We start from the raw sequence: 27,006 nt of genomic DNA on the forward strand, positions 1-27,006 counted from the left end.
TACAGGTGGTGCCCGACGGATGGGGGTTACTTAAGTGAGAACTGGGAGGAACACGCCGCGCCATCTGATAACTTGGACTACTCCATCGGCAAACCCCATCAGAAGTGGGATTGTGGATAAGTTCTGGTTAGTATTTTACTTATTCTGGGATAGAACGGACGCTACATAATTCTAGAATCATGGAACGCTGCGTAGCAAGTTTTTGTGCAATTTAAATAGATTGTAGTGTCTTGTAGTCTTATATTGCTATGGTATAGATACATGATAGTAATTGGGTTCGCGGGACTTGACTGCAGCGGAATGCTGTCTTGTTTCAGGTCTGCGTTGAACGTCAGGGTAACACAACAGTGTTGCAGACTTGCAGTGGTCATGCCTGCCCGAGCGGGGCAGAAAGAGTCATAATACTGGTGGGGGTGGAAATTCAATACACAATTTGCATTTGTGGATTTGACCTATGAAGTAACCCAAAAATGGTGTTATACCGGGGGGGAACCGACCTGTGAAGGTTTCAAGTGAGAGTTCGTGAGAGAAGATGGAGATGTACACCGCAGGGTAGGAGAAGAAGGAAGAAGACGGCAGAAGATGAGAAAAATTTCCCGCGGCGGCACCAGAATAGGCAGGTGATTGGGCTGCGGGTCTGCAGGTAATGGAGCGAACCTCGACAACAGAGTTATCAGATGAGCCCGACGACATGTCGATCCATCCAGCCATGTCCCACGCCCAGATCCTTAGCGCTTGTTGCCTCGTTTTCAGTTCCAGTTTAGTTTGATTCCTGCATATCACACAACGAGACCCTTTATTCTAATTTATTTATTTATTATTTATTATTATTATTATTATTATTATTTTTTGGGTTCTTGGTGCTTTTGTTGTGTATAATAAACCATTGAAGATGAGCACCCGCCCTTTCAGCTATGAGGATTTGTAGTTGGAAGACATAGTTTAGCTGCCGAACAGTTCAAAATGTACCCTCGTAACTCGGTACACCCTAGTAGATATATTTTCTTTTTGTTTTTTTGGTGGGTTCCTTAGATTAAAAGACGATCATAAGCGTTAGATGACTAGGCAGTGTAGACTAGTATAGCCTCGGTTAGTACTTTTCCTTAGTGTTACACAGATCCCAGGAACCGCCGAACTGGCCTCCCACTTTGGCTCCACTGCGTCTGCAACAAAAACATCCAATGATTGATCTTCCTCGCCGTTTTTCAATGAAAGTCGTGGGTTTACAATACAACGGCAGTCCGGTGTTTGCCGCAATTGCTTACACCCGCATTACATCGTATTGGGATCGATTGTCTGCAGTACTAACTAGTACTTGTTGAGTTTACATGTGTCCACTGGGTGAATATCAGGTCATTACTGGGTCACTGTCCGGCTCCTCGTCTTTCCTCTTTCCCTGTCGAGTGACGATCCATCCCTCTTTCTTCGGTACAATTCTCCCTTCGTGGGTTTGATCTTCTCCGCTCAGTCACCAGCTGGAACGGGACCCTCTTTTCCGATGGTGGATGCTTTTGGGGGTTAACGGATTTCTCTTACTCATGGCTTTCCCCTCCACTGACTGACCTTTGGACTCAAGCACACCATGGAGTCAACTGCAGCTCAGCCCCAAGTCTTAGCTCTTCAAAGGGCCGCAACCGGAGCAATAATGATGAGCAATTCGGGTCTTGAAGTTTAGTGTGTTCCTGCTCTGTACGAACTATGCTAGCTCTTTTTCTATTTTTTTTTTCTCTTGGTGGACTCATTCTCTCTTTAGACTCTCGACCCCCTTCTTTTTTTCCCCTCCGCTTTCTCCAGATCTAGTGAACCATTCATTCGAATAGAATATCGTCGACATTGGCGGGGATGCTTTTTGGGGGGCGTCTGTCTGAGTGTATCGGTTCACTCTTGCCTCATTGCATGTCGATCGTTTTGAGGGCATTCCGACTCATCCCTCTCCAATTGAGGGACTCTGGAGCACCAGCGCCCTGGCTTCCCGTGCGCCTCTTTCGTTGACACATTGTGACTGAAGTTTGAAGTCACGATAGGGCCTGTCATATAACAGGGTTTATACTTTTCTGTTCGAACCTTGCCCTGCCTCTTCCCACCGAGACTGCGTACACTTATAAGCTACAATGGCAGACCCAGACCCAGTGTCCGAAGGGCGGGCAGACTCCAATGGTGTCTATGGCTTGGTATGTTATGTTCAATTCGCTCATTCGAGGGATGAGCAGCAGGTACTGACTTGGGTGAACCTCTTCGCATTTAGATGCGATCTCTCCATGGACTAATCCCAACCAAAGCACACCTGAAGCAGTTCTTCGCCTACGTACACCTTCTTTTCTCTTTGGATTACACGATATTCGACGTCTTCCTTATTGTATGCGGCGTGATATTCGGGATAGCTGGAGGAATCCCCTTTCCTCTGCTCGGAATTGTATTTGGTAATCTGATCAACAACCTCAATTTGACTACTTGTTCCACCTCGGACAACGCTTCGTCAAGTTTATCGTCCAGTGTACGCACCGAGGTTCTTTATGTGATTTACATCACCATAGCGAACTTCTTCATCATCTATATCTACACGTCATGTTGGTGCTTGGTGAGCGAACGTCTGGCGCGCCGTTATCGCAGGCGATACTTTGAAAGTATCATTAGGCAGGACATGAACTTCATCGAGTCACTTCCTTCGGGCGATGTGATCTCCCGGTTGGTCAGTGACATTGAGACAGTGCAGATGGGGACCTCGGAGAAGGTGGGCCTGGTGATCTCCACTATTTCATACTTCGTGACCGCCTATATCGTGGCTTTTATCAAGGCGCCAAAGATCGCGGGCATGCTGGTATCAGTGGTGCCTTGCTTCCTCCTCATGTCGCTAGTTGGAGGTCACTTCATCAAAAAGTATGCGAGCCGGATCACAGCCAATATCAATGCCGCTACTTCAATTGCCTCGTCCAGTCTATCGCATCTGACCCTGGTTCATGCCTTCAATGCCAACGACCGCTTGGAGCGGCGATTTGCCACTTATCTCTCCAGGTCATCAATGGATGCCCTCAAAAAGGCAGGTACGCATGCTACGCAACTTGGATTCTTGTACTTTGTTGCATACTCAGCCAACGCCTTGGCTTTCTGGGAGGGTTCCCAGATGATTTCGAACTCCGTTGCCCACGACAACTCAGGTATATCTGTGGGTGCTGTATACACTGTCATTTTTGTTCTCATCGATGCTTCCTTTATTCTGAGTCAGGTTGCCCCCTTTATCCATGTTTTTGCGTCCGCAGCCGGTGCATCGGAGCGACTGCTAGCCGTGATCAATCGTCGTTCTGCCATTGATGGGACCGCAGACGACGGTGATAAGATGACTGCTTTCGGAGAGGAGAACATTGAGTTTAATGATGTTCACTTTTCATACCCGGCTCGACCAGACGTTCCAGTACTCCGGGGAATGAGTTTTGTCATCCCTCCTAGGAAGCATACCGCCATTGTTGGACCCTCTGGTGGTGGAAAATCAACCGTGGTTTCCCTCCTAGAACGATTCTATGACCCTGCATCAGGCGATGTGACCATCGGAGAGAAAAGTTTCCGAGATCTCAATGTTCGACATTTGCGAGGCAATATCGGTTTTGTTCAACAAGAACCGGCTTTGTTGGATCGAACAATCCTGGAAAATATCGCGTACGGCCTGGTGGCTTCATCCGCAGAGAAGCATCAACGGCTCGCCCCGTTCATTCTCGATGAAAGTCTTTCGGAGATCGCTGTAAAGATCAGGGAAGGCATGTCTGAGAACGATGCTCTTACCGGCTTCGACGGTTGTGTTGCCGAGATTGTAGAACTCGTCAGGGAGGCTGCCGCCAGCGCTAATGCGTTAAACTTCATCGATGCTTTGCCTCACGGGTTCGCAACCCATGTTGGAACAGCAGGAAATCAGCTTAGTGGAGGCCAGAAGCAGCGAATTGCTCTTGCTCGTGCTCTCGTGCGAGAACCGTGCTTACTCATTCTCGACGAGGCTACGGCTGCCTTGGATTCCACCAGCGAACAACTTATCCAGGCTGCATTGGCCAAAGTATCTGAAACAGTAACCACAGTCTCGATCGCACATCGACTAGCTACTGCCAAAAATGCACACAAGATTGTTGTCGTACAGAGTGGACGTGTCGCAGAGGAAGGATCCCACGCGGAGCTCGTGGCGCAGGGCGGCGTGTACGCAGAAATGGTACGGCTGCAAAACCTGGGTAAATTGAGCGTTGAAGATTTGAAGAGCCCTCACGATATGATCACCACGAGCAGTATTCACGAGAGTGTGCAGCCGACAGACGAAAAGGAAGCCTTGGTAGGCATTGGGGGTTCAGACATCACTGAAGACACGGTGTGCGGTGAGGTACCTCCTGGTTCCACAGATGGTGATGGGAGCAAAGGAAAGAAGAGGAAGCGTTCAGGCTGGTTCACCATCAAGTACACGTTCTCTCTGGTGCGGGCCAACCTGCCGTTGATTTGCCTCGGGCTCTGTATGTCCGTCATCATTGGAGGTAGCTACTCGGCCGAGGCGATTGTGTTTGGCCACACCGTTGGCAGTCTGAGCCCATGCAGATCTTCTGATGCCATCAGTGATAGTGGCAACCTTTATGGGTTGCTCTTTTTCATCCTTGCCCTGGTCGAGCTTACGGCAAATGTGGTGGGTGGCTGCGCCTTTGGCTGGGCAGCGGATAAGATTCTGTATCGGCTCCGGGTGTTGTCGCTACGATCGCTGCTGAGCCAGACCATACAATGGCATGGCATGGAGGACCGGACTCCAGGAACTTTGATCACTTATATCACCGGGGATACTGCTTCTCTGAGTGGCATTACCGGATCGACTATCGGTCTCCTCCTTGCTACAGCCGTCAACCTGGTAGCCGGGTTGGTGATATCGTTTGCTATCGCGTGGAAAATCACTATTGTCTTATTTCCGACCATACCCGTCCTACTTATAGCAGGCATGATGAAGCTCCGCGTTCAAGCCAAGTTCACTGAGCGGCATCAGAAGGCATTTGCCAAGGCCACGGCCATCACAGTCGAGGCCGTCGATAACATCCGTGCTGTTGCAGCATTCTCCCTTGAGAAGCAATCTCAGGAAGTATTCGTCCGAGCCCTGCGCCGCCCATACCGGGACACAATGAAAGCTATTGCACATGGCAATGCCTGGTTGGCATTGGCGTTTAGCATCAGCAACTTGGTGTATGCCCTCGCGTATTGGTGGGGGTCGAAGCAGGTGGCATCGGGGCTCTACTCCCAAACTCAGTTCTTTATTGTCCTGCCTTGCCTGCTATTCAGTACGCAGTCTTGTGGTCAAATGTTTGCTCTGGCACCGGATATCTCCAAGGCCCGTCTGGCGTCGTCTAACATTGTTGATCTGCTCACTACCCGCTCCGCGGAGGAAGAGCTGGCTCCGGGTTCCACGCAGAGCATGCAGCCCTCAAGCAGTTTGCTTGAGGAGAAAGCCGCCGCACAAGATGTGGAGGCCGCAGAGAAGCCCCGTCGGGGTGTACGTCAGACGAATGGCAACGGTATCGGCGCCCAGCTTCGTGGGGTGCATTTCACGTATCCCAATCGGCCTGAACGTCCAATTCTAAAAGGACTTACCCTGGACATCAAGCCCGGTCAGTTCTGTGCGCTGGTCGGACCTAGCGGATCGGGCAAATCGACGACCTTTGCCATGCTGGAGCGATTCTACCGTCCTGCAGCCGGGTCGGTGATCATCGACGGAGTAGACGTGACTCGGCAGCTAGGCACTGAGTTCCGGGATGATATCGCCTTGGTGCCGCAGGAGAATGTTCTGTTCGAAGGAACGGTCGCATTCAATATTGGTCTGGGTGCTTGCCCCGGCCATGAACCGACACAAGAAGAGATCGAAGCGGCGTGTCGCATGGCGCACATCCACGACGTGATTATGGCCCTGCCGGACGGGTACCAGACGATGTGCAGCCACGACGGCAAGCAATTTTCAGGCGGGCAGCGCCAGCGCCTGTCAATTGCACGCGCGCTGGTGCGCAAGCCACGGCTGCTGCTGCTGGACGAGTCGACGAGCGCACTGGATGTGGAGTCGGAGAAGAAGATCCAAGAATCCCTGACGACGCTAGCGGGCCGCACGACGATTGTCACGATCGCGCATCGACTGAACACGATCCACCGAGCGGATCAGATCTATCTGATTGAGGAGGGCCGCTGTGCGGAACAAGGAACCCATCAGGAGCTGATCCAGCGCAGTGAGACGTATCGAACGAGTGTGATCCACCAGTCGCTGGAGACCTAATGAAGGTGGGCAACTGAAACACGGCACCGCTGTACCAAAAAGCACACGGAAAGAACCAAAAGCACCCCTTCATAATTTAGAATGATGGTGCCGGGTCATCTATGACAAGCCTTCCCTCTTTTTTGAGGGTGGGACTTGACTGCATCTTGTGATATGGGATTCTCCTCTCTCCACGCGACTCACATAGTAGCATCTGATGAAAGCATTGATTAATTTGGGATACTGGCGCAATCTCACCCGGGTACTGGCATTAGAGTTCGTATTGTGTTTGAAGGGCGTTTTTTTGGAAATGATTGGATAGTGTACATAGAAGCTTTAATTTACTGGACGTATAAGTATCTGCTGGCTTTTGGCTAGAACTTCCGAGTCGGTGGCTGCCTGAGGCGTTGAGAACTGACGGGTTGCCGTATCAGCCATACCATCAATACTATAGATACCGGCGGAAACACAGCCCAGATTCTGCCAGATTGGGAAGGTGGCCAGTATCGTATTCGGAGAGCCTCGTATCGCGGGTGTCTCATCCAAGGTGGCCATAACTAATAAAAACGGGTGGATTCACTTGGAATGAATGGGGGGGTGATTCACTTTCCCTCCAAAAAGTGTTATTGTTCCAGACAATAGAAGCTCTGACCACAATCATCCTCGCTAATATCATGGCGGGAGGAGGAAGTAAAGAATAGGATAGGATGATGGGGTTCCGCGCGGCGAGTCTATCTGAAACAACGCTCCCCGTTTGGTGTGTTTCATTTCGGCCTCAAACTCTCTTTCGTCTCGATCTCTCACTCAACCTCTTTTACTCTACTTCCACCCTCCTCTTCCTCCCCCTGCTCGATTATCTGCCCTGTTGACTGGCTCTCATTCTTCCTTCCTCTTGTTTCCGTTATTTCTTTTCCTTTTGGTCTGACGTGGTGCGTGGTGGTTGTAGTAGGTTATTGTTGCTTTCCGTCCGCGGCCAGGTAGTTGGTTAGTGATAGTCCTTCCTCCCTCCCCCGTCTTTTTGCCCCTGGTCGGCATTGCTGCTGGTCTGGTCCGGCGGCCTATTTCGCGCTGCTCATCAACCAAATTCCCCAGCAGCTGCTACTATTATTTGCTCTCCCTGTCTTTTCCCACTTCCACCCCCCCCCCTCTCCCCTCCCCCCTTCCCCCTCCTCCACCATGTTGACCCTGGTCGATCTGCGACTAACCCTGTTATTAATCTAATCACTCTACTCACTAGACTCGTTCGTCATTCTATTCATTCTCTTGCTCTCTGTTGGTGGTGGGAGTTAATTGCATTTTCCATTCTGCGCGCGGACTCGTGTCCTCCCTCCCGCATATCCCCCCCCCGGCACTACAGCCCTTGTACACTCCCACCCCCCCCCGTCCTGACAAGCCCCCCGTTTCGCATTTCCCTCGCTGTATGATATTCTAGCGATATTTCTACTCGTCGAACAAGACCGGCATTCACGCCTTCATTTCGAATTCGTCGCATGCGTAACGGGACATCGAGAACTCCTTAACGACTTGGACGAAAACACTCTGACCTTAGCATCGCGGGCGCATCCCCGGATTCACATTATCGTTGACCTCCTCGATCAACTCTTCGTGCCTAGCTTGTTTGTCTCGGTCGCTACTAGAGCGAGGAGTACAGGATGGAGTCCCCCGCGTATCCAGAATCGCCGATGGACCAGGATGATATCCCGTATCCTTGCAAGGGTTGTGGAGAGGTATGCAGGAGGCTCTGACTGGAGTAACAATGTTTTCGCATGCTAACCTAGCTTCCTTCGCGAACAGATTCTAGAAGAGGGCAAAGCTTTCGAACTTGGTAGGTTTGCATTGAGTCCTCTTGACCCCTGTTTTGACAAGTGGCTGACCGCTCCTTTCTTGACTTCCCGTGTAGCGGGCAATCGATGGCACATTGAATGTTTTTGCTGCAGCACCTGCGGTACCCTTCTCGATTCCGACGCACACCTGCTACTCTTGGGAGATGGTTCGTTGATTTGCAGCAACTGCACGTACAGCTGCAGTTCGTGTGGGAACAAGATCGAAGATCTCGCCATCTTGACCGGCGAGCAGGCTTTCTGCGCACAATGCTTTCGATGCCGGAACTGCAAAAGGAAGATCGAAAACCTGCGCTATGCTCGAACCTCGCAGGGTATATTTTGTATGGACTGCCATGAATCCCTCATGCAGCGTCGAAGAAAGAGGAATCGGAATGTAGCACCGTCGAGGAAGCAGACGCCGGCGAACATGAAGCTAGACAAATCACTCCCTTCCTTGCCCTCGGAGGACCCCGAACCCATGCCTCGTGGCTCCGACGAGGCAGCTGCCGATGCGTATTCAGATGCAACCCCCGATACGACGTTGCGAGGAGCTGCGCCTGCGCTGGACGCAGGAAGGGGCAGAAGCGCTTCTGCTACCGGTGCGGCTGCAGATAATCAAGGTAGGATACTCTGTGGTTTTTGAAAATTGTGGTGTCTGAGGGACTAACTCGTAAAAATTCTATAGACAACCTAATTCTCCCTTCGAGCACCTACCGAAGCAATCGACACTCAGTCATACCCCAACCGGAGGCAGATGGCGGTGGTGAATTCTTGATCCCTGTTGCGTTCGACCCCTCCGAAGAACAGCGGTCTGCGCGCGGACAGTTACCTGCCACAACGTACGGAAAATCGCCTCATGGGTCGGAAAGCTCATCTCCGCATATTGCGTACCAGGAAAAGGGCCGGGACCGCGGTGATCTTGACGCGGCACTTTGGCGTCAGGATGACCTCGCCAACGGCACAAACACCGCCAGATCGGCTTCCGCTCGCAGTTCCAGGTCTGACCTGGGTCGTAAGGAGACCAGCACTTTCTCCACTCCCAGCCCCGAAAGCACCAAATCGGCAACCGTCCAAAGAGAGGGTTTGACCCCAGAGCTTCAGAGAACTGCCAGTGACAATACCACCACACTTCCGACTCGGCCTTCGCATGAGCTGCGTCGCTTGCACGAGACGACAGGATCGGTAGACTCTGCCCAGTCGTTCTTGTCCTCCACGAGCGTGCAGCATCCAAAACGGGCCGATTCCCTGGAGAGCAGGCTGCATCAGCCATCGAGGAAAGAGCCCGGAACGTCTCCTCGCCCGTCATCTGTTACCCCCAGCGACCAGTGGAGCGAGCGATCCACTGACAGGACCGGTGTGAGCAGAAGTACACATCGGACTGGCGACTCCACGTGGACCCCACGCAGTGAATTGAACGATCAGGCTAAGCCCCCCGCGCGTCCCAACTCAATCAGCACTCTTCAACAGGTAGAATCCTACCGCCAAACCGACGGTGCGGGTTCTCCCTCGTTGCTGCGGTACAGCGGTGGCGGTGACTTCACCATGGACGAAGATATGGCCCGTATCATGGGCTCGGACGATGGCAACAATCCACAGACGAGTGAGTCTTTCCTACGACGCGTTTCGAACTCTGTTCGCCATGGCCGCAGCTACAGCGATAAAGGTTCTCGCCTATCAAGGGACGCCAAATGGCCGAAGTCGCCTATTAACGGATCTGCAGCGATACCCGACCTGGCGAGCCCGTCTGTGATTTCTCCTGAGAATGCAGGACCCGAGGAAGTGACATGGCTGCGTAATGAGCTGCGCAAGGAACGGCAACGCGTGTCTGATCGGGAACAGAAGATCGCTGAGATGGAGGCGATGCTGAATGCAAGTGCCGATGTCAAGCAGGTTAACACTGAACTTCACGAGAAGCGCTCCACGATGGTGGTCTTGGATGCACAGAAGGAGATTGCCATGCGTGAACTCACCGTGCTGACCGAGCACCTCGAGGCTGAGAAACGTGGCAACGGTGGCTCGCTCGATCTTGGGAAGCTGACCAACCATGTCCTGCGGGAATTTGTGGAATCGATACAGAAGCTGAAGGATACCTTTACGCCACAGATCGAAGAACTGGTACAGAAACGTAACGATGCTGCGGAGGAATTGGCCAACCTGAACCGTATGAAGGACAAGAGCTTCCAGGAATTCGAGCAGTTGTCCTCCAAGAACGCTCAACTGGCAGAGCTGAACAACCAGCTGGTGCATCAGATCCAAGAGCTCTATAAGGCCAACCCGACGGACGGTCGTGGGGCTAACGGTCTTGGTATCTACTCTCATGGCAAGGAGAAGTCCCTCTCCGCTATTGATGCTCTCAAGGCGGCCAACAGTGATCTGGTTCCTACGGTAGCAACGACAAACATCTCAGAGGAGGCTGAACCAGCTACAATTGTTCCCGGTCCCCAAGTGGTTAGCATCAGAAAGGGACAGCCTCGCAAGTTCAACTGGAAAAAGGGCGGTCAGAACGTCGCCAAGGGCGTCACCAAAGGTCTCAAGGGTGCCTTCATGTCGAGCGAAGCTACACCCGCTGAGGGTAACCCGGGTCTGCCACGCTCCCAAACGCAGGATCCAAGTCGCCCCGGATTTGGCTTCTTCGGCAACCAGCGGAGCAAACAAACGGGACTACGGATGCCGCAAACCGACAGCGTCCCTGCTCTGGCTGAAACCCCTGCTCCTGGTGGTAAGTATCTGGCTTCTTTTGTTCCACTTGCATACAAGCAGATAACTAATATAGATCAGCAGGCCTCTTCGGTACAGATCTGGAACAACGCATGGAGCAGGAGAAGAGCATCATCCCTGCCATCATTACCCGCTGTATTCAGGAGGTCGAACTACGAGGTATGTGGTGCCAGTTACGGACGTGCGCTAAGGATGCTAACTGTCCACCTAGGTATGGATATGGAAGGTATCTACCGGAAGTCTGGCGCCAGCTCTGCAATTCAGACTATTCGGGAAGGCTTCGAGCGCTCTCCCCAGGATTACGATATTTCCGATCCTGACCTCGATATTCATGCTGTGACCTCTGCGTTGAAGCAGTACTTCCGCAAGCTGCCCATGCCGCTCATCACCTTTGACGTCTATGAGAAGATCATCGATTCGGGCGAGATCACTTCTCAGCCCGCCCGGGTCGAACATTTACAGAAGAATCTGCGCGAGCTGCCGCGTGTTCACCAGGATGTGCTCGAGTTCCTCGTGTTCCACTTGAAGCGCGTGGTCGAGCGCGAGAAGGAGAACCTGATGACCAGCCAGAACATCGCCGTGGTGTTTGCGCCAACCATCATGCGGCCCGAGAGTCTCGCACGTGAAATGACTGATGTGCAGAAGAAGAATGAGGTTTTGAAATTCTTGGTTGAGAACTGTCAGGAAATCTTCATGGGTTTGCAGGGTTAGAACGCTATCAGTTTCGTTTTTGATTGAACCATCGGCCTAGTCCAGAAGGGCGTGAGGATGCAAACGGTGCATTTCCCATTTTCTTTTGCTTCTCGAATCGTTCTTCCCACTTTTGGCTATTGGAGTGACATCCACCCCATTCCCAGTTTCCTTTCTTCGTTAGAATACCCCGAACCCTGTCAGTTCGACAGTTGTACATATATCACGGCGGCACGGGTGTCTTGGTCTTTTGATTCTCCTTTTCCCCCATTCACACACCCTTCCTCTTTCAATCCATCATGCCTCATCAAACCTTCAAAAGCCCTGCCACCATCATTCTCGAATGATATATCTGATCAGCGCCTTGCCTCCCCGTCGATACCCTTATGTGTCTCAGTTTTCTTTTCCTTCCCGAATCCTCTCCCCCCCCCTCTTTGAATTTACCCCATGTAATCTGTCTCATTTCCTCTCTCTCTCCGCTTGCTTGCTTGATTTATCCCGCAGGTTCGAAGCTAGTTCTTAGTCCATGGTGATGTGATATTGCTCTCTCTCCCGATGCAGTCGATCTGTCTCTCGTATCCTCGTGTACGCTGTGCGGGGACCACAGTCTGGTATGTATATACCTGACCAGGGTCTTCCTTCAGTGTCTCTCTGTACCATCCCCCCCTCGGTTTATATCCATTCTTATAAACTCATTTGCCTTTGGATTGTGGTATGTTTGTTAGGCGATTTCTGAAGTTATCGATGAGATCGAGAGTGAGCGTTGGCGTCTTGTCGTTAGGGACGTGAGTTTGTGATTAGTTAGCTGATTTGTTGCTGTTGCTGCTTGATTGATAGATAGGTCGAGTTTTGGAGTTGTAGTAGTATTTGATTGATCGTGCTTTAGTTGCTTGTCTACTAGTTGTATATAAGTTGTTGTAGGAGTTGCAATCGTTTACCGCGTGTGTAGTTTGTAGGATGTATGATGTCTAGCGTGTTTATATTACGGGTCTTAGATACAACAGCTGAAAGAGGGAGAGTATTGTATTTTATTTGAGTAACGGCTATCTAGAATGTCTCATCTTCCAGTCGCTCCACTCGTTGGATGATACTCGGACTTTGTTCGATTGGCAAGTCGTCTGTTGTGTCATTGGCTCCGGCAGTGAAGAGGAGGTCTTCCACGATGCGTTTCGATGCTTCCTTGGCTGTTGTAGTATACTCTGGTTAGCGTGTACTGCATGTATGAAAGGGCAAACCACACAAGATAGACAGGGTAGGGGGGTAAGTATACTAACCAGGCGTCTTCATCAACCGACTCTGCGGAATGTGAAACTGCATCGTCTTAGGCGGACTCGGGCCCAAGTCTTCATCGCCGTCATCAAAGTCATCATCACTGTCCCAAGCCGATCGTCTCGCACCAGCGCCGCCGCCGCCGCCGCGCGCAGGAGTCAGCACGCTTATCCCGGGCTTCGGGGTAATCCGCAGACGGTTCGCACTAGGTCTCCTCTTGCGGCCCGTATTCGGCGTTTCCACGCCCTTCATAGGAGACGAGAAGATCTCCGCATGCAATTTCGGGGCTTCCGGCTCCGGACTGGAAATTGGAGAGTCATCGTACGCGTACTTCTTGCTGTTGTTTGTCGTCTTTGGTGTAACGGTAAACATGGATCGGGACTCGTATCCGTATCCCTTTCCGAGAGGGGTGGCTTGCACACGATATGTTTTGTCGGCCATCTGGTGCATGATTGGGTCTTCGGCGGGAGGGATGAATGGTGAGGAGGACATCGGGGTATGGAATTGGTTGTGGGAGTAGTCGTCTGTGTAGTGATGGGTTCTGGCGGAGGAGTATTTGGCTGGGGTGGTGGGGAGGTAGGGGTCGTTTTCGTCGTCATCATCGTCGCGGAAGCGGGTATCTGGGGTTGGGTGCGCGATGGACGAGGTGTCGTCGTCATGGGCAGCGTAGCGGTTGTCGTGGCCGGCGACACGAGGGGTGCTGTGGGAGGAGAGGCTGAGGGAAGTGAGCTCGATGTCGTCGGCTCGGTGGAGTTGGCTGTCGTCTTCGCCGGCTGTTTCGGTAACGGTTTGGTCTTCTTCGGCCGTCAGGTTGGTCGGTTCTTGGACGGTGGTTTCTCCTTCAGGTTTCTCCTCGTAGCCCGAGAGGGAGACATTGGCGCTGGCTTCGAAGAATTGTTTCCAGAACTGGTGGGGAGTTAGAGTGCCTGCAGGGGTCGTTGGGGAACATGGGTAGGTGATGTACCTTTGCGCCATCCCAGACGTCGCGGGAGCTTTCTGCATATTGCTCGACCAGGGGAAGAATGTTGGTTGTGACGATGCGGTGGGCTTGGCTGAAGTTGTGGTCGATCTCTGGTGGGGACTAACGTCAGAGATGTATACAGGAGCTATATCAAGTGATGTTGTTACCTTGGAGAGTCAGGGTGATGGACTGCTCGAGCTTCTCGAGTTCCTCTGTAAGCGTGAGGGGGCGCTGCGCCATGGAGGATGGGCGTGACATAATGGCTGTCTAGTGTGTAGCGAATTGAACGTCGTTATTGACTGTACAGGCGCGCAAAGGCAATGCGAAAGTTGAAGGTGTTGATGTTGATGTTGATGTTTTGATCGGGCGGAGGGGAAACGCGGGATGCCGGATCGGGTTGCAAGGTAGGGCAGCCGGATAAGGGCTGAGGCGGGTCACATGTGGCGGGCGGCGGGGAAAATGAACCCGGGTATCCGCCTGATCAAGCTGGAGGTGACGCCGACACTCACCTCACTACCGCTGCCTGCTGCTGTTCACCCAGATCTGTTTTGGACGCGACTGAGGGTGTTTCACCATGCCTACGCCGGTTGCCAAAGGTATGCTTGCTTTAAAGGGTCATTTCATTGTTTCCTTAATGCTTAAACAGCCCTGCTTCTGTTGTATTACCCGGGCGGTGTGCTTATCAGGAAAATGATCATGATCTATGAGCTGCTCGAGCCCGGCTCGATCCGCATCGTCTGTGCGATGATTTCATTGTAGTTTCTTTCTTTTCACATGTGAAAGGGCTATTCTACGCAAGTGCTTTCAGCTCGGAAGCGGTGGTACTGACCTTTCAGGCATTATAATCACCGTGTCGGCGCTTGTCGCTGCAGGTATCGCGGTTTACGAATCGCCCCAGTTCCGACAATGGGTCAATACCTCACGACGGAAGATCGCCCTGGCGCTCCACCATCTAGGCGATGAGATCCATCCACAAGACGCAGCCGCTCTAAGGCAGGATATCTCGATGACGGAAGAGGTGGGCGCTGCGGCTGAGGAGCGACGGCGGTTAGCGGTGGAAGAACTTCAGCGGCGACGCAGCGTGCTTGAAGCCCGTCGCAAGACCAGCAACGGAGCCCCAGCGAGCAGCTTTGACGCTCTGGTGGATGATAATGGCCGGCTTTTGGATAGTCCAGAGCCTCCGGTGAATGATTCAATGGCGAACTCGACGGCGGTGGAAGTGACGACGTCGCAGCCTGTCCAACGCGGCAAGCAGACTGGAACGTCAACTCCTATGGCTGAAATCGATGGTTCAAACAACATCGGGAGTCGCCTACAGATTGCAATTCCGTCCCCTGGCTCTCATACCCCGTCGCTCGTTGAGTTCACACCTACGTCGGAAGCACCGGAAAGGCTTGCGACCTCGTTCCATTCCCAGTCTGGTGAGGACGAACACTTTGTAGGATCGGATAGCTATCATCGTCCCGACACAGCTGCATCTAGCCACACCGAAGATTTTTCTCAGGTTATCTATGCCCATCCGGAGGACCATGCTGTCAATGGCACTGGGCGGGACCTGAGATCTCCATTTTCAGACCTATCCGACCTACACTCCGAGGGTCATCACGTTGAGCGCCCATCTACACCGTCTACTGCCGGTAGCTTCAGCCAAATCTATGAGTCTGCAGTGGATGGGTCTGAAGGCACGCTAAGCGACTTTGAGCGCTCCGGTGCAGCTACTCCGGCTAGCTGGTCCGAGATTGGCAGCGTTATTAGCAACGACGAGCAGCATCATCATTTGTAGGTATGGGATTGGTTGACTGATATTGAAGGAACTTTTGCTGGACGTATGATCATGGGCAGGCGATAGGGTGTTGATTTTGCTTGGACTGGTTTTGCTTATTCGGGCGCAATGTGGCAATGGCCACCTGTACATATACTGCTTTTTGTTAGAAACACGGTAACTTTGATCTATTAGGATTAAGATGTAACGGTGATCTTCGTCGCCGAGGTTGGGGCACATCGGAGATACTTCCCACTCCTCATAAAATGGCCGAGAGGCAAAGTACTGTTAGTGCTGATCGGCCGTCCCAGAGGGGAAAGAACCTCGGCTGTTCGGCTGGATTGGAGAACCACCGCATTTGCTCCCTTCATTATATCATTCCTCCTCTCCCCTCTTCTGCTCCGCTTTTCTTCTTATCCTTCTTGATCTTTTAGCATTATCTCTCTTCTCACAGGTACGTATATACTCATCGACTTGTTGAACAGCCGCACCTTGCTCTGGTATACCAGTTTGCGCCTGACAAACTCATCTCCGCTTTCATGCTATCAGCTCCCCCCAACCAATCCACCTTCCAGAAACTGACCCCTGAATCTTTCAACAGCTACACAGAACACCATGGCAGCAGATCGTCTAAACTCTATCCTCAGTCACCTGAAGCCATCGGGTAACAGCGGACTCGCCGCAATGTAAGCACCAGACCGTTTCCGGCAAACAAACACCACTAATCAGCACCTCCAGCACTCAGAAGAACCCGGACGATGTAGTCATCACTCTCGCGCTGCGCACGCCCCTCGCAAAAGCCGTCAAGGGTGGATTCAAGGACACAGAACTGGATTACATCCTCTATGCACTGTTGAAGGAAGTGCTCTCTAAATCTAAGATCGACCCCGCTCTGGTTGAGGATGTGTGTCTGGGAAATGTGAGCGCCAACTTGTCCTGTCTATAGAAACCGGATTACTAACTCTTATACTATTAATGTAGGTCGGTGACGGTAAAGCAGCCTACCTCGTCCGCGCTGCCTCCCTCGCAGCCGGCATCCCTCACACAGCCGGTGGATCCTCCGTGAACCGCTTCTGCTCGTCTGGTCTGAAGGCCGTACAGGACATCGCGAACCAGATCCAGCTCGGTGCCATTGATGTTGGTATCGCTGTTGGCGCGGAGCTGATGTCCGTTGGTGGCGACCGGCTGCCGCGCCCGTTCAACGAGGAGGTCCTTCGCAACCAGGAAGCGGCGGACTGCATGCAGCCTATGGGACAGACTTCGGAGAATGTTGGTGCAGACTTCAACATCACACGCGAGCAGCAGGATAAGTATGCTGCCGAATCATTTCGTCGGGCGGAAGAAGCTCAGAAGGCGGGCTGGTTCGATGATGAGATCGTTCCCATCACGACAAAGGTCAAGGACCCGAAGACTGGGGAGGTGAAGGAGGTTACGTTGACCAAGGATGAGGGTATTCGCTATGGTACGACGCCGGAGTCTCTGGGCAAGATCCGTCCTGCTTTCCCGCAGTTCGGTAACCGGAGCACGGGAGGTAACTCGAGTCAGGTTACGGATGGTGGTAAGTAATCTTTGTGATGGTTATTACGAGGATTATACTGATGATGATGTGTGTCCAGCCGCCGCTGTTCTTCTCATGCGCCGGTCCAAGGCTATTGAGCTGAACCAGCCCATCCTGGCCAAGTTCTGCGGTGCCACCGTCGCGGGAGTGCCGCCCCGGATCATGGGTATTGGTCCCACCGCAGCTATCCCTAAGCTGCTGTCCCAGTTCAACTTGAACAAGGATGACATCGACATCTACGAGATTAACGAGGCTTTTGCTTCCATGGCTGTCTACTGTCTCAACAACCTGGGTCTGGAGCACGCCAAGGTGAACCCGCGCGGTGGTGCCATCGCCCTCGGCCACCCGCTGGGCGCAACGGGCGCACGCCAGATTTGCACGATCCTCAGTGAGGCGCGACGGACGAAGAAGAAGGTCCTGGTGACAAGTATGTGCATTGGCACGGGCCAGGGTATGGCTGGTCTGTTTGTGAACGAGCAGTTGTAGATGTCCAAAATATGGTATCATATCATGTCATTTCATGTCATTGAATGCTGGTGTCGGAAAGAGGTATATACCAAGATGCTACGCCAAAAAAAATTATACGAAGAACCACTTGAGCAACCACTAATCAAGACCTCCCCTCCCCTTCTCTCTCCCTCGCCCTCTTCATCCTCTCCTCCGCCGCCTTAGCCAAAACCTCCCTCCGACTCTCTCCCCTTCCACCTCCACTACCACCACCCCCACCAAGCACAAACTGCCCTCCAGTCCACCCCTTCTCATCAACCACCAACCCATGCTCCCTAACCCCCTCCCAATCCCCAGGATTATAGAAATCCTGCTCCCCAACGGTCCTCCCACTCTTCGTCCAATCCCCCCTCTCAACCTCCTTCTCAATCTGGCTCGTCAAATCCCAGAAATCGCGATCATGCTCACTAAAAACACAATGCGCCAACTCATGACACAGCGTCTTCCGTATCGTGCGATAATCCCTATACCCATCATACGCATCCGTCCTCAACCTCAACTCAATCACCTCGCCCTTATTCCGATTCAACCCCAACGTTCTCGACTCACTAGTCGTATGCTCAGCCGGATCCATCTCCGTCAACAGCGGTACAGAGAACTTATGCTTCTGCATCGCGGACTTAATCCCGGGGTCGTCGCGGAGGCGCTCAAGGAACGTCAATGATTTAGAAGGGTTAGGCAGGTGCGGGAGCGGAACACATCGGTGGAAAGTGTAGGAGCCGCTGCCGTTGGCGCTGTTGGAGAGAGTGTGGATTTTGCTAACGTTGGAGGAGGTGCTGGAGGGAGTGGGTTTCGCGGCGTAGAGACGGTGCGCGCGATCGCGGGCTTCAGCGCGGGCTTTGAGTTCGGTGCCGTGCGTGTTGAGCGATTCGATGTCTCGTGGGGGTGTGCCCAGCAGGGTGAGTTTGAATTTGGGGGAGGTGAGGGGGAGGAGGTCCTGGAGGGGGGTTGGTGGGAATGGGTGTTTGAGCATTCCTGGGGAGGGGGAGATGAGGAGCTTTTGGTGGGTTGGCGGGATTTGCAATGTTGAGGAGATGAGTTCTGTTAGGTCTGTGAGGGTGCTGGTTGTTGGGAGGGTGAGGGGGTGGGAGGCGTTGCGGTGGTGGATTCGCAGGGTTAGGGTGTCCCCTGTTGGGGTTTCGGAGTCGGTCATGGTTGCTGGTGGATGTGTGAGTGTGGCGCGTGAAATGAGGGGGTGTTTATGGGGGAGGAAGGTGAGTTATATACAGAGAGGAAGAAGTGGTGATGATCTTCGATGGAGTTCGATCTTGTTTTGTCAGCGATAAGGCGATAAGCGTGGTTTGTTGTATCACGTGGTGATAGGGTGATAAGGACTAGTCGATTAAGGTTAGTATGGTTTCACTTTTATTTACTGGTATGTAATGGCAGGGCCCCTGGTACTGGTGCCTCAGGTAGCGAGCAGATCGTCGCTGCTTAATTTCGGCTGGTCCGCGTCTGTTTGGCGTTGAGAGATGCTGTTTGGGATTGATCACCCCGCGGGTCCTACTTTGTTACAATTGTACTACGCCTGATTTAGCTCGTGCAGAATGTTGCAGAAAGATTGTATGACCACTAGATTGACTCTGCAGAACGCTGACTGTCCATAACACCGCCTGTACCCTGAACTCCGATCCATATATGATTATATACCAAGAATGACCATGACACCATCCGATGATGCACTTATGACAGTCGATAACAAGAAAACTATGCAGCCAGATTGGCTGGCTCACTCATACTGCCGGTCGTCCATTGCGGCCGGCACATCTAGCACCCACTCTTCGAGTTCCGGATCCCACGTATGACTATCACATGTCAGCATGAGGCAACTCTCGGCTAAAGCGATTCACTCACTTGTGAAATTGCGTTTGAGTCAACGCTTTCTTTGTATACTCCTCTGTTAGCACCCCATCGTACCTGAAGGGCACCTTGGCTGGCACGCCCTCAAACGTCGATCTCCGCAGTGGGTATATATCGTGTGTCTGATATTTGTGCCCATTCTTGCACTCCCATTCTGTGGGCTTCTCGGCCGTCAGCCGACTCAGCCCTGTGATATCGATGTATAGCCCCGTGGTGATGTCGATCCAGCGCGCATCGATTATATTCAGTCCCATGCCGCGATCACGTTGACGCGCCCACGGGTTTATATCCAGGAGGTACCGGCGCTCGACGTCGGGGACGGTAGTGGTATATTGTACAACAGTCTGGTTGAAGTGGTCGGCGAGATGGAATAATGTGGTATCCATGACTTGAGTGTCGATGTCCCAGTCCCATGGCATGATCTAAAAAGAAAAAGGGTTAGACCGGCCGAAACTAACCATGTCTGGTGCATCAGGAATAGCCCACCTTGCCATTCCACCACCATCCCAGCAATGTTCCATGCGCAATCCATGTTTCCAGTCCATTATCCTCAAAGAAGTTCAGATATGCTCGAATCATATGTGTCAATGTGATAGATCGCTCCGCGTCCGGAACCGGCTCCCCCTGGAAAAACCGCGAGTCATAGTGCCCCAGGGTATCGTCACGACCTGGCTCATGGAAATATTTGAACTCGTCCGATTTGTTCAGCCCATATTTCTGCCACAGCGGGTCAGGGTCATTGCGGTTGACGAAACTGCCGTGATTGCTCTGCTCTGCGGGGCTGGAGCGTGCTGTGGCCACCGCTGACCAGATCGCGCAGGTGAGGACGGCCAGCAGGCCCCGAGGGTTCATGTCCGGCGGCAGATGTCAACGTTGTATGTTTGAAAAGGGTTGTTGAATAGTTCGGGAGGTCTATCATGCCCCTGCTTGCATTCTGGACCAGGTAGGCGGTGGATGGGTGAGTATGAGCAGTGATCCGGTCGATGCGGGGGATCAGAATAGGGCTGCCAAGTCGTTGCTCGAATGCGTTATAGCCGCATACGTCGAACCATTCAAATCGTGTGGTGCATCGGACGAGAGAAAAGAAGGCCACCGGTGCTAATAATGAGAACAGCCAAGTAAGTACCAGCCCGACTCGACACGCCAATCAGGCATGGACAAGACAGGGGGGTGAAGATAGACAGAGGGGGGAAGATACAAGGGAAAGGGAAAGGAAGATCAGGAGAGAAAAGCACGGGGAACGGTTCTTGATAGTCCGACTAGACAGGCTTCGAGAACCACACGAGCCCGCAAATCAAACCGGAAGATCCGACGAATCCGTTCAGTTCAACACGACGGGAAAAAGCTTTGCACCTTTGGGGGACAGAGGGAAATTTGGTTAAGGCCGAGGAAGAATAGAATCAAATACGACTCCGTACGAACGGGGTGACTTCAACCAGCCAAGCGGGGCGACATTTGGGAGATCCACTGAGGACCCTCATTAGATAGATTATTACATTGGCGCGTTGGGAATAGGCCTTGGACCCTTTCCGTGGATGACGCTCTGCAGGTCCGGATCGGCAAGGATAACAGCCATGACAACAGGGAGCTGGTTGGCTACACTGAGAACGCCTGGCATGCCAATGCTCCATTCCCATGAGGACAAAGAGAGAGAGCTACTTGCGATACTTGGTAGGGAAAAGTGTCAGGATGGATGGTCTCCTCTCTTCGGAATCACGAGAGTAATAGTTCCTAGGCAACCATTAAAGAATCCACCGAAAGGAGACGGGCGCTCCATAATTGATTGATTGATTTTGGCCGAATTCAGGGCAGAAAGAGAAAAAAGAATCGGGTCTCGCGTGCCATCTTTCCCGACGTGTCTTTGGCTCTGTTTTTTTCCTCCCTCCCTCCCCACTTATCTTCCTCCCAGGGATGTTACGGCTTACATACGGGAACGCCTTCCGTACCATCCGCTTACCGTATCACCAACCAGCATCAGCAAAGCAGCCAACTGATTCATATGATTCATAGGGCTACACGCACCTCTCGGTCTCCCTGGTCGTAATGTCCATTGTGTCTAGTCAGCACAGCACAGATGCAGGATGGCTTTGGCTAATTATCCGTGCCACGGTGACACCATCTTGAAAATCTTCCCATTGTGTTTTAGTGTCCGTGTCCCTCCTTTCCTTGCAAGCAGGGCAACTCGGAGGTCGGACGGCTGGTTCTCAGACGATGACCTGCAGTGTTGAAACCCCCTAAAGCACAAGGGGGGCACTGTGTTGGCACGAATCATATATGGGATTCCGCTCCTCCTATGAGGCCAAGACAAAAGGATGCTGAGGCCAAGAGACATATTTATAATGTTCAGCGAGATCGATACATCATGCACCTCATAGGGCAGACAAATGCCCTACAAGTACGCCCTGCATTATCGACCAAACAACTACTGGATACACAACCATCGAGGCTAAAAATCCTTGCACTGACTCGAGTCAGGTCCTTCTATATACATGCTTACGAGCTTAGCTACCTCCAACTTCTTACATCTATCCGCCCCCAAATTAAAATCTCTCCAAAAGATGGAATGAGTACTAGACTCCGCTACCGGGGTATATGTCAGAATCTTATCGCGCACCTGAAACAGTCGGGTTGCTTCTAGAGAGTTACAAAAGTCGATGGTCAGTGGTAAGTAGTACATAGTACCACCATCGTACAGCATCCATACACCCACCCCTAACTCCCAATACCGTAACGAACTGCCCCTTATTCGGAAGAACCAAGGTTGCTTTCCACCATCATGTTAGGTTAACCCCCTGGACTTTCTGACTAGTCGTCCCCACAGAAATGCTACTTTAGTGTTGATGGCCGAACCCAAGCAGTACCAATTCGCTCATTCTCTCCGACGCATCTGAGCGGAAGGGAACAGGACCCTGCCAATCTCGGAGCTATCAATTTCCTCCGTGCAGGTATTGGTTGTTGCCTACCTACAAGAGGAGAAAGAGGAACGGAGTGTTCACCACTTCTAATTTGACCGACCTATCAGGTAGTCAACTAATTTGGTTGCTGAGTCTCGTTGAAAAGAAATATACCAAGGAGCATCTAATAGTTGGACAGGTCTGTCTGCCAAGGGGTGGGAGTAATTGGTGGCATCCGGTGATTCCGCTCGTACTCGTTTTGCATGGATTGTTTTGGGAGGGGATCAGACCTTCATGCCGGTCACTTGACTAGTCTGTTTTCGGCTATGCCGAGCCTACTTTTGGGTCACATGATGATACTCAGGGTCTTGGTTTTCTTGGTTCGGTAATTTCATAAAATTTCCCGCTTACCAACGTTTTATGTTCATCCATTACTGCATAGCCGAACTATGTGCAAACCAGGCATATACACTCTCAACTTCCAGTTCATGCTTCCCCCATCAGCGACTGTAACCTGGCCATCTGCCAATATTCACCCTCGAGTTGCATCAATTTCTTGTGGCTACCTCTTTCTACAATCTGCCCATGCTTGAATACTAGGATCTCATCAGCATCGACAATCGTCTTTAGTCGATGGGCAATAGCGATGACCGTTCGCCCTTTCATCACACGCTGAACTGTCCTCTGGACTAGTTCCTCTGAGGCGGAGTCCAGGGCAGAGGTTGCCTCATCAAGTAGACTGAGAAGTGTCAAAATTCACTGATCAAGGGCTTTCTATAATAAGGAGCACTTACAGAATCTTTGGTCGACATAGAAGCGCCTTCGCGATAGCCATGCGCTGGCGCTGCCCCCCAGACAGGGTCGATCCGTTCGCCATGATGGGGGTGCTTAAACCTTGGGGGAGTGACAGCTGACACAAGAACCGAAATAGTCAGACTTTGTAACAAGTGGATAGGAAGAGTTGAGAACGCCTACCACAAAATCGGCTAACCCAACGTCCTTTAGAGCGGCCAAAATCTCGGCGTCTGATACAACCAGCTCACCACTCTGCAGGCAATCGCGCAGGTCTTCACCAATCAGACAAGGGTTTTGGTCGACCAGTGCTAGATACCCTCGGTAACTGTCGAGGTCATAGTGGTCAATGGACATATCATCTAGTGCTATTGCGCCAGATTCGCTGGGATAGAAGCGCTCCAGCAAATCTATCACTGAACTCTTCCCGCTGCCTGTAGCACCAACAAGAGCAATGAAGGCACCCGCTGGCACATCGAGACTGACGTCGTTCAAGGCTATCCGAGATTGATGGCTTGGATATCTGAAGTTGACGCGTCGCAACGAAACGTTTGCGGTGATACTTGGCACGTTAGCGTTGCCATTATTCAGTTTTCTGTGGGCGGCTGACGATATTCCGGCTTGCATCAGCTTCTCCAGTCGAGCAGCAGCAGCTTCAGAGCCTACAATGTCAGGAGCATGTGCTAAAAGCACGGACGCAGACTGAGATCCCCACATTGTGGCTGCAAAGCAGATGAAGAACTGCTGGACACTGTATTCGCCAATCGCGATTAGGTGTGTGCCGCCGTACCAGAAAACGAAAGCAATGCTCATCACGCGGAGGGAAGTGGTGCACGCATATGTCGCGGCAAACATGAACCAGTATTTGCCTTGGCTGTCTCGAAGACTCTCACTTTCGAACGATGCGCTGATGGTCCTCTGCAGACCAAGGACTGTTACAGTCTTGATGGCAGAAAGAGCTTCATGTGCAATGGCCACAGCACCAGTATCGCGCGTGATGTGTTTTTGTACCTGCGCCACTGCATGGTATTGCATGAAGCTGGAAAAAACTACTAATGGGACCGTTGCTGTCGCAGCAAGACCAAGCTTCCACCCAAAGCTACATCCGATGGTAATTCCTGTTGCGAGCATGACAATGCTCTCAGCCACAAGCCCCAGTGATGTTCCCGAAATGCCAGTGATTTGCCGAGGTCCAGATGAAAGGAAGCTGACCAATGCACCAATTGAGTTGTCTTTGTCCTGGAAGAAGGAGAGATCGTTCACAATCAAATGCTTAAACAACTGCGAGCGGGCTCGGAGAGCCAACTGTGATGCGGACATGGCAAAGCAATATCCCCGTACAGAATAAACCACAAATGCGATAATACCGAGGGTAAGATACATAGAGGCCCAAAATTGAACATTATGTCCACCGGTACTGAGGTTAGGATTGATCATTGACATGATCCCGTTACCGAAGAAGATTGCTTGAACCGGATAGGTTATTCCAGCCAAAACGCTGAAGCTCACGCCAGCGACTGTATATGGCAACTCTGGTCTATTGAGGCTCCAAACTCGCCTGACACTGCTACTGGACGACCGTACTGCTAATGGGCAGTCCTCTGGCATATTTACCGTATCAAAATTGACCAAGGAATCTTTGGAATATTCTTCATGAGCGCCCAACGAATGAGGCCTTTGGCTGATAACAAGGCTGTCGTCCTCTGATCGTTGGGGTGTTTCAAGCGCCTGATATCTCACTAATTCTCGGTACATCGCAGATGTACTCAACAACTCTGAATGAGAGCCCTGACCTAGGATTTGACCGTCCTTCATGACGATGATTTTGTCGGCATTCTGGACTGTCGACAGCCGATGGGCTATTATTAGGGTAGTTCGTTCTGAGGCGGCGTTGTCCAGCGCCTCCTGCACTGCTTTCTCACACCGACTGTCAAGTGCAGCTGTGGCCTCATCCAGCAGTAATATTGCTGGTTGAGATATGATTGCGCGGGCAATAGCAAGACGCTGCTTCTGGCCCCCTGAGAGATTCGATCCATGTGCCCCAACTATGGTGTTGTACTCTTCGGGCAGACTCGCAACGAAGTCGTGAATTTGGGCAACTTTGGCCGCCTCGATTACCAGCTTTCGTATCGCGTTTGCGTCCATATCCTGCATCACAAAATCAGTATAAAAGACTGAGAGGCAGAAGATGATAGTTTTGAAGCACCTCAGCTGCAGCTTCGGGGAGCCCATATGCGATGTTATCGAGTATTGATGCACGGATCAAAGTGACGTCTTGACCGACAAACCCAATTTGCGATCTTAGCCACGAGACATTCATTGCATCAATTGGCTCGCCATCCAGCATGATCCGACCGCTGTGAGGATGGTACAGTCGTTCCAGAAGGGCAAACACGGTTGATTTCCCAGACCCGGATGGTCCCACAAACGCTACAGTATGCCCGGCAGGCACAACGAAATTGACATCTTTTAGAACCTCCCCTTCAGGCCGCGAAGGATACGTAAAGTGTACACCTTCGAAGCTAACCTCTCCTATGGCCCGACTGTGCATCACCCCGGTACATGCAGAAGGATCTATGGGTGACTTCCGCTCAATGACAGAAAAGACACGGCTGGCGGCCGCGTTGGCCTGGGTGATATTGACAATGGCTGGCAATGCTTGGCTGAGCATTCCACCCGCCACGGCCATTGCGTACATGATAGTCAGAGCTTCCGAAATAGTGCAACTCCCTTGGCGGAGGAGATGATCAGCCTGCCAGAACTTGGCAATCGTCAGCAGGAACTCATTTGGCTGTCGCAAGAAATCGTACGGAGACGATATACATACACCCAACCCATTCGCCCAGTGCATAACCATAAACGATCCTGCAACCAGCATTCCGAAAATGAAGCGCTCCCGAAAGTCCAATTGCGCTGGACGTCGCAACGCCTCGTAATACCTTTTACCATATCTTTCCTGGCTCCGATAAGCAATGACACTCCTCATAGCGCTAAGCACTTCCTGGGCCAGATTACCTGCTCTGACATACTGAGCCAGACCCCTTCGCTGTGTTACACTCAAGAAACCCCCCATCACCCCAATAAGCGTAAGCAGGGCTATCGGCTGAGAGATCATTATGCCTGCAAAACGCCCATTCTGGATGAATGCACAAACAATAGCAACCACAAAGCCAGACAGCCCGGAAAGCAGCTCACCAACTTTCTGCGAGATACCCGCCTGAATCAACTTCATATCCTGATCCATATGAGACGTCAGCTCGCCCACCCCAACTACATCGAAATAAGCCATATTCTGCCGCAAAGCCGAAGCGAGGTATTTCTGCTGAAGCTGGTGCGAGATTTCCTCTCCAACGATGTTGAAGCCGAACATGCTGATGGCAGTCGTCACCAGAGATCCGATTGCTGCATTGCTGCGTCAGATCGTACTAGCAGGATAACCAACTAAACTGGTTTAAATCGACATGAATTCCTACCAATATATACCAAGTAGAGCGCAAGACGCTGAACCCGATCTCGAATTTCATCCGGTGCATTATTATTTCCGGTGATGAATTCACGTGCAAAGTTCCCGTACACGACGGTTACTAGAGGCATTGCTGCGCCCGCGGCTATGGCGCAGCATGCCGATAGGGATAGCAGACATAGTTGCGATGCGTTGGCGCTTCGGTAAATGGTGAAAATATTGGCGGTGCTGCGCTCTATATGGATTTGAGACTGGATACTTTCTGCCGTTTGTATTGTGTCAGCAGTGGGCCGGACAGCCTTGAGTGGGATCCCCTGGCTGGACATGCTTATGCATAGCTCTGTCCCAGTGCGCTGAATCAAGGGCGAATGTTCCGGGCGACCGGTCCATTTATAGGGACTAAAATGCGATCGACAAAGATGGATTGGATTATATGCGATTGCAATGTGGGTCACAGCATTCACA

General features: G+C 51.9%; 10 protein-coding genes across 10 annotated transcripts; 5 read left to right on the plus strand and 5 right to left on the minus strand.

Moving 5' to 3' along the window:
• Positions 1-470: 470 nt before the first annotated feature.
• Positions 471-1,675, plus strand: BO87DRAFT_400582 (uncharacterized protein; the record flags this gene model as incomplete). Its single annotated transcript, XM_025625538.1, has 6 exons — positions 471-473; positions 617-711; positions 1,118-1,217; positions 1,324-1,403; positions 1,476-1,609; positions 1,641-1,675. The coding sequence occupies 6 exons, from the start codon at positions 471-473 to the stop codon at positions 1,673-1,675; spliced, it is 447 nt and encodes a 148-aa protein (XP_025475817.1).
• A 167-nt stretch (positions 1,676-1,842) lies between these two features.
• Positions 1,843-6,265, plus strand: BO87DRAFT_409908 (ABC transporter ATP-binding protein; the record flags this gene model as incomplete). The annotated part of the gene is made up of 4 exons (XM_025626275.1): positions 1,843-1,876; positions 2,042-2,175; positions 2,246-5,405; positions 5,481-6,265. The coding sequence occupies 4 exons, from the start codon at positions 1,843-1,845 to the stop codon at positions 6,263-6,265; spliced, it is 4,113 nt and encodes a 1,370-aa protein (XP_025475818.1).
• Positions 6,266-7,687: 1,422 nt separating this feature from the next.
• BO87DRAFT_158256 (putative Rho GTPase activator Rga) lies at positions 7,688-11,657 on the plus strand. Its single transcript, XM_025618229.1, has 7 exons — positions 7,688-7,971; positions 8,039-8,069; positions 8,145-8,687; positions 8,753-9,667; positions 9,788-10,786; positions 10,846-10,944; positions 10,997-11,657. The coding sequence occupies exons 1-7, from the start codon at positions 7,897-7,899 to the stop codon at positions 11,494-11,496; spliced, it is 3,162 nt and encodes a 1,053-aa protein (XP_025475819.1). The 5' UTR covers positions 7,688-7,896; the 3' UTR covers positions 11,497-11,657.
• Positions 11,658-12,491: 834 nt separating this feature from the next.
• On the minus strand, positions 12,492-14,060 carry BO87DRAFT_379980 (DASH complex subunit ASK1). The gene is made up of 4 exons (XM_025624198.1): positions 13,873-14,060; positions 13,709-13,815; positions 12,750-13,650; positions 12,492-12,659 (listed from the first exon to the last, which is right to left on the minus strand). Exons 1-4 carry the CDS (start codon positions 13,943-13,945, stop codon positions 12,523-12,525), a joined length of 1,218 nt encoding a protein of 405 aa, XP_025475820.1. The 5' UTR covers positions 13,946-14,060; the 3' UTR covers positions 12,492-12,522.
• Positions 14,061-14,207: 147 nt separating this feature from the next.
• On the plus strand, positions 14,208-15,653 carry BO87DRAFT_379981 (uncharacterized protein). Its single transcript, XM_025624199.1, has 2 exons — positions 14,208-14,301; positions 14,542-15,653. The coding sequence occupies exons 1-2, from the start codon at positions 14,280-14,282 to the stop codon at positions 15,486-15,488; spliced, it is 969 nt and encodes a 322-aa protein (XP_025475821.1). The 5' UTR covers positions 14,208-14,279; the 3' UTR covers positions 15,489-15,653.
• A 195-nt stretch (positions 15,654-15,848) lies between these two features.
• On the plus strand, positions 15,849-17,738 carry kat1 (putative 3-ketoacyl-CoA ketothiolase (Kat1)). Its single transcript, XM_025618230.1, has 5 exons — positions 15,849-15,921; positions 16,069-16,153; positions 16,206-16,386; positions 16,449-17,025; positions 17,084-17,738. Exons 2-5 carry the CDS (start codon positions 16,083-16,085, stop codon positions 17,509-17,511), a joined length of 1,257 nt encoding a protein of 418 aa, XP_025475822.1. The 5' UTR covers positions 15,849-15,921; positions 16,069-16,082; the 3' UTR covers positions 17,512-17,738.
• BO87DRAFT_379983 (putative zinc metalloproteinase) lies at positions 17,542-18,771 on the minus strand. The gene has a single exon (XM_025624200.1). It carries the CDS (start codon positions 18,683-18,685, stop codon positions 17,636-17,638), a length of 1,050 nt encoding a protein of 349 aa, XP_025475823.1. The 5' UTR covers positions 18,686-18,771; the 3' UTR covers positions 17,542-17,635.
• Positions 18,772-19,261: 490 nt separating this feature from the next.
• Positions 19,262-20,244, minus strand: BO87DRAFT_317747 (putative mannosylphosphate transferase (Mnn4); the record flags this gene model as incomplete). Its single annotated transcript, XM_025619780.1, has 3 exons — positions 19,262-19,337; positions 19,387-19,814; positions 19,879-20,244. The coding sequence occupies 3 exons, from the start codon at positions 20,242-20,244 to the stop codon at positions 19,262-19,264; spliced, it is 870 nt and encodes a 289-aa protein (XP_025475824.1).
• An 803-nt stretch (positions 20,245-21,047) lies between these two features.
• On the minus strand, positions 21,048-22,069 carry BO87DRAFT_317870 (uncharacterized protein; the record flags this gene model as incomplete). Its single annotated transcript, XM_025619785.1, has 5 exons — positions 21,048-21,123; positions 21,318-21,448; positions 21,575-21,683; positions 21,761-21,814; positions 21,882-22,069. The coding sequence occupies 5 exons, from the start codon at positions 22,067-22,069 to the stop codon at positions 21,048-21,050; spliced, it is 558 nt and encodes a 185-aa protein (XP_025475825.1).
• A 698-nt stretch (positions 22,070-22,767) lies between these two features.
• Positions 22,768-26,867, minus strand: BO87DRAFT_343140 (ABC transporter ATP-binding protein; the record flags this gene model as incomplete). The annotated part of the gene is made up of 5 exons (XM_025620763.1): positions 22,768-23,025; positions 23,081-23,196; positions 23,262-25,226; positions 25,285-26,480; positions 26,552-26,867. 5 exons carry the CDS (start codon positions 26,865-26,867, stop codon positions 22,773-22,775), a joined length of 3,846 nt encoding a protein of 1,281 aa, XP_025475826.1. The 3' UTR covers positions 22,768-22,772.
• Positions 26,868-27,006: the final 139 nt, after the last annotated feature.

The sequence above is a fragment of the Aspergillus neoniger genome (assembly GCF_003184625.1).
Source record: "Aspergillus neoniger CBS 115656 unplaced genomic scaffold BO87scaffold_38, whole genome shotgun sequence".
Lineage (NCBI taxonomy): Eukaryota > Fungi > Ascomycota > Eurotiomycetes > Eurotiales > Aspergillaceae > Aspergillus > Aspergillus neoniger.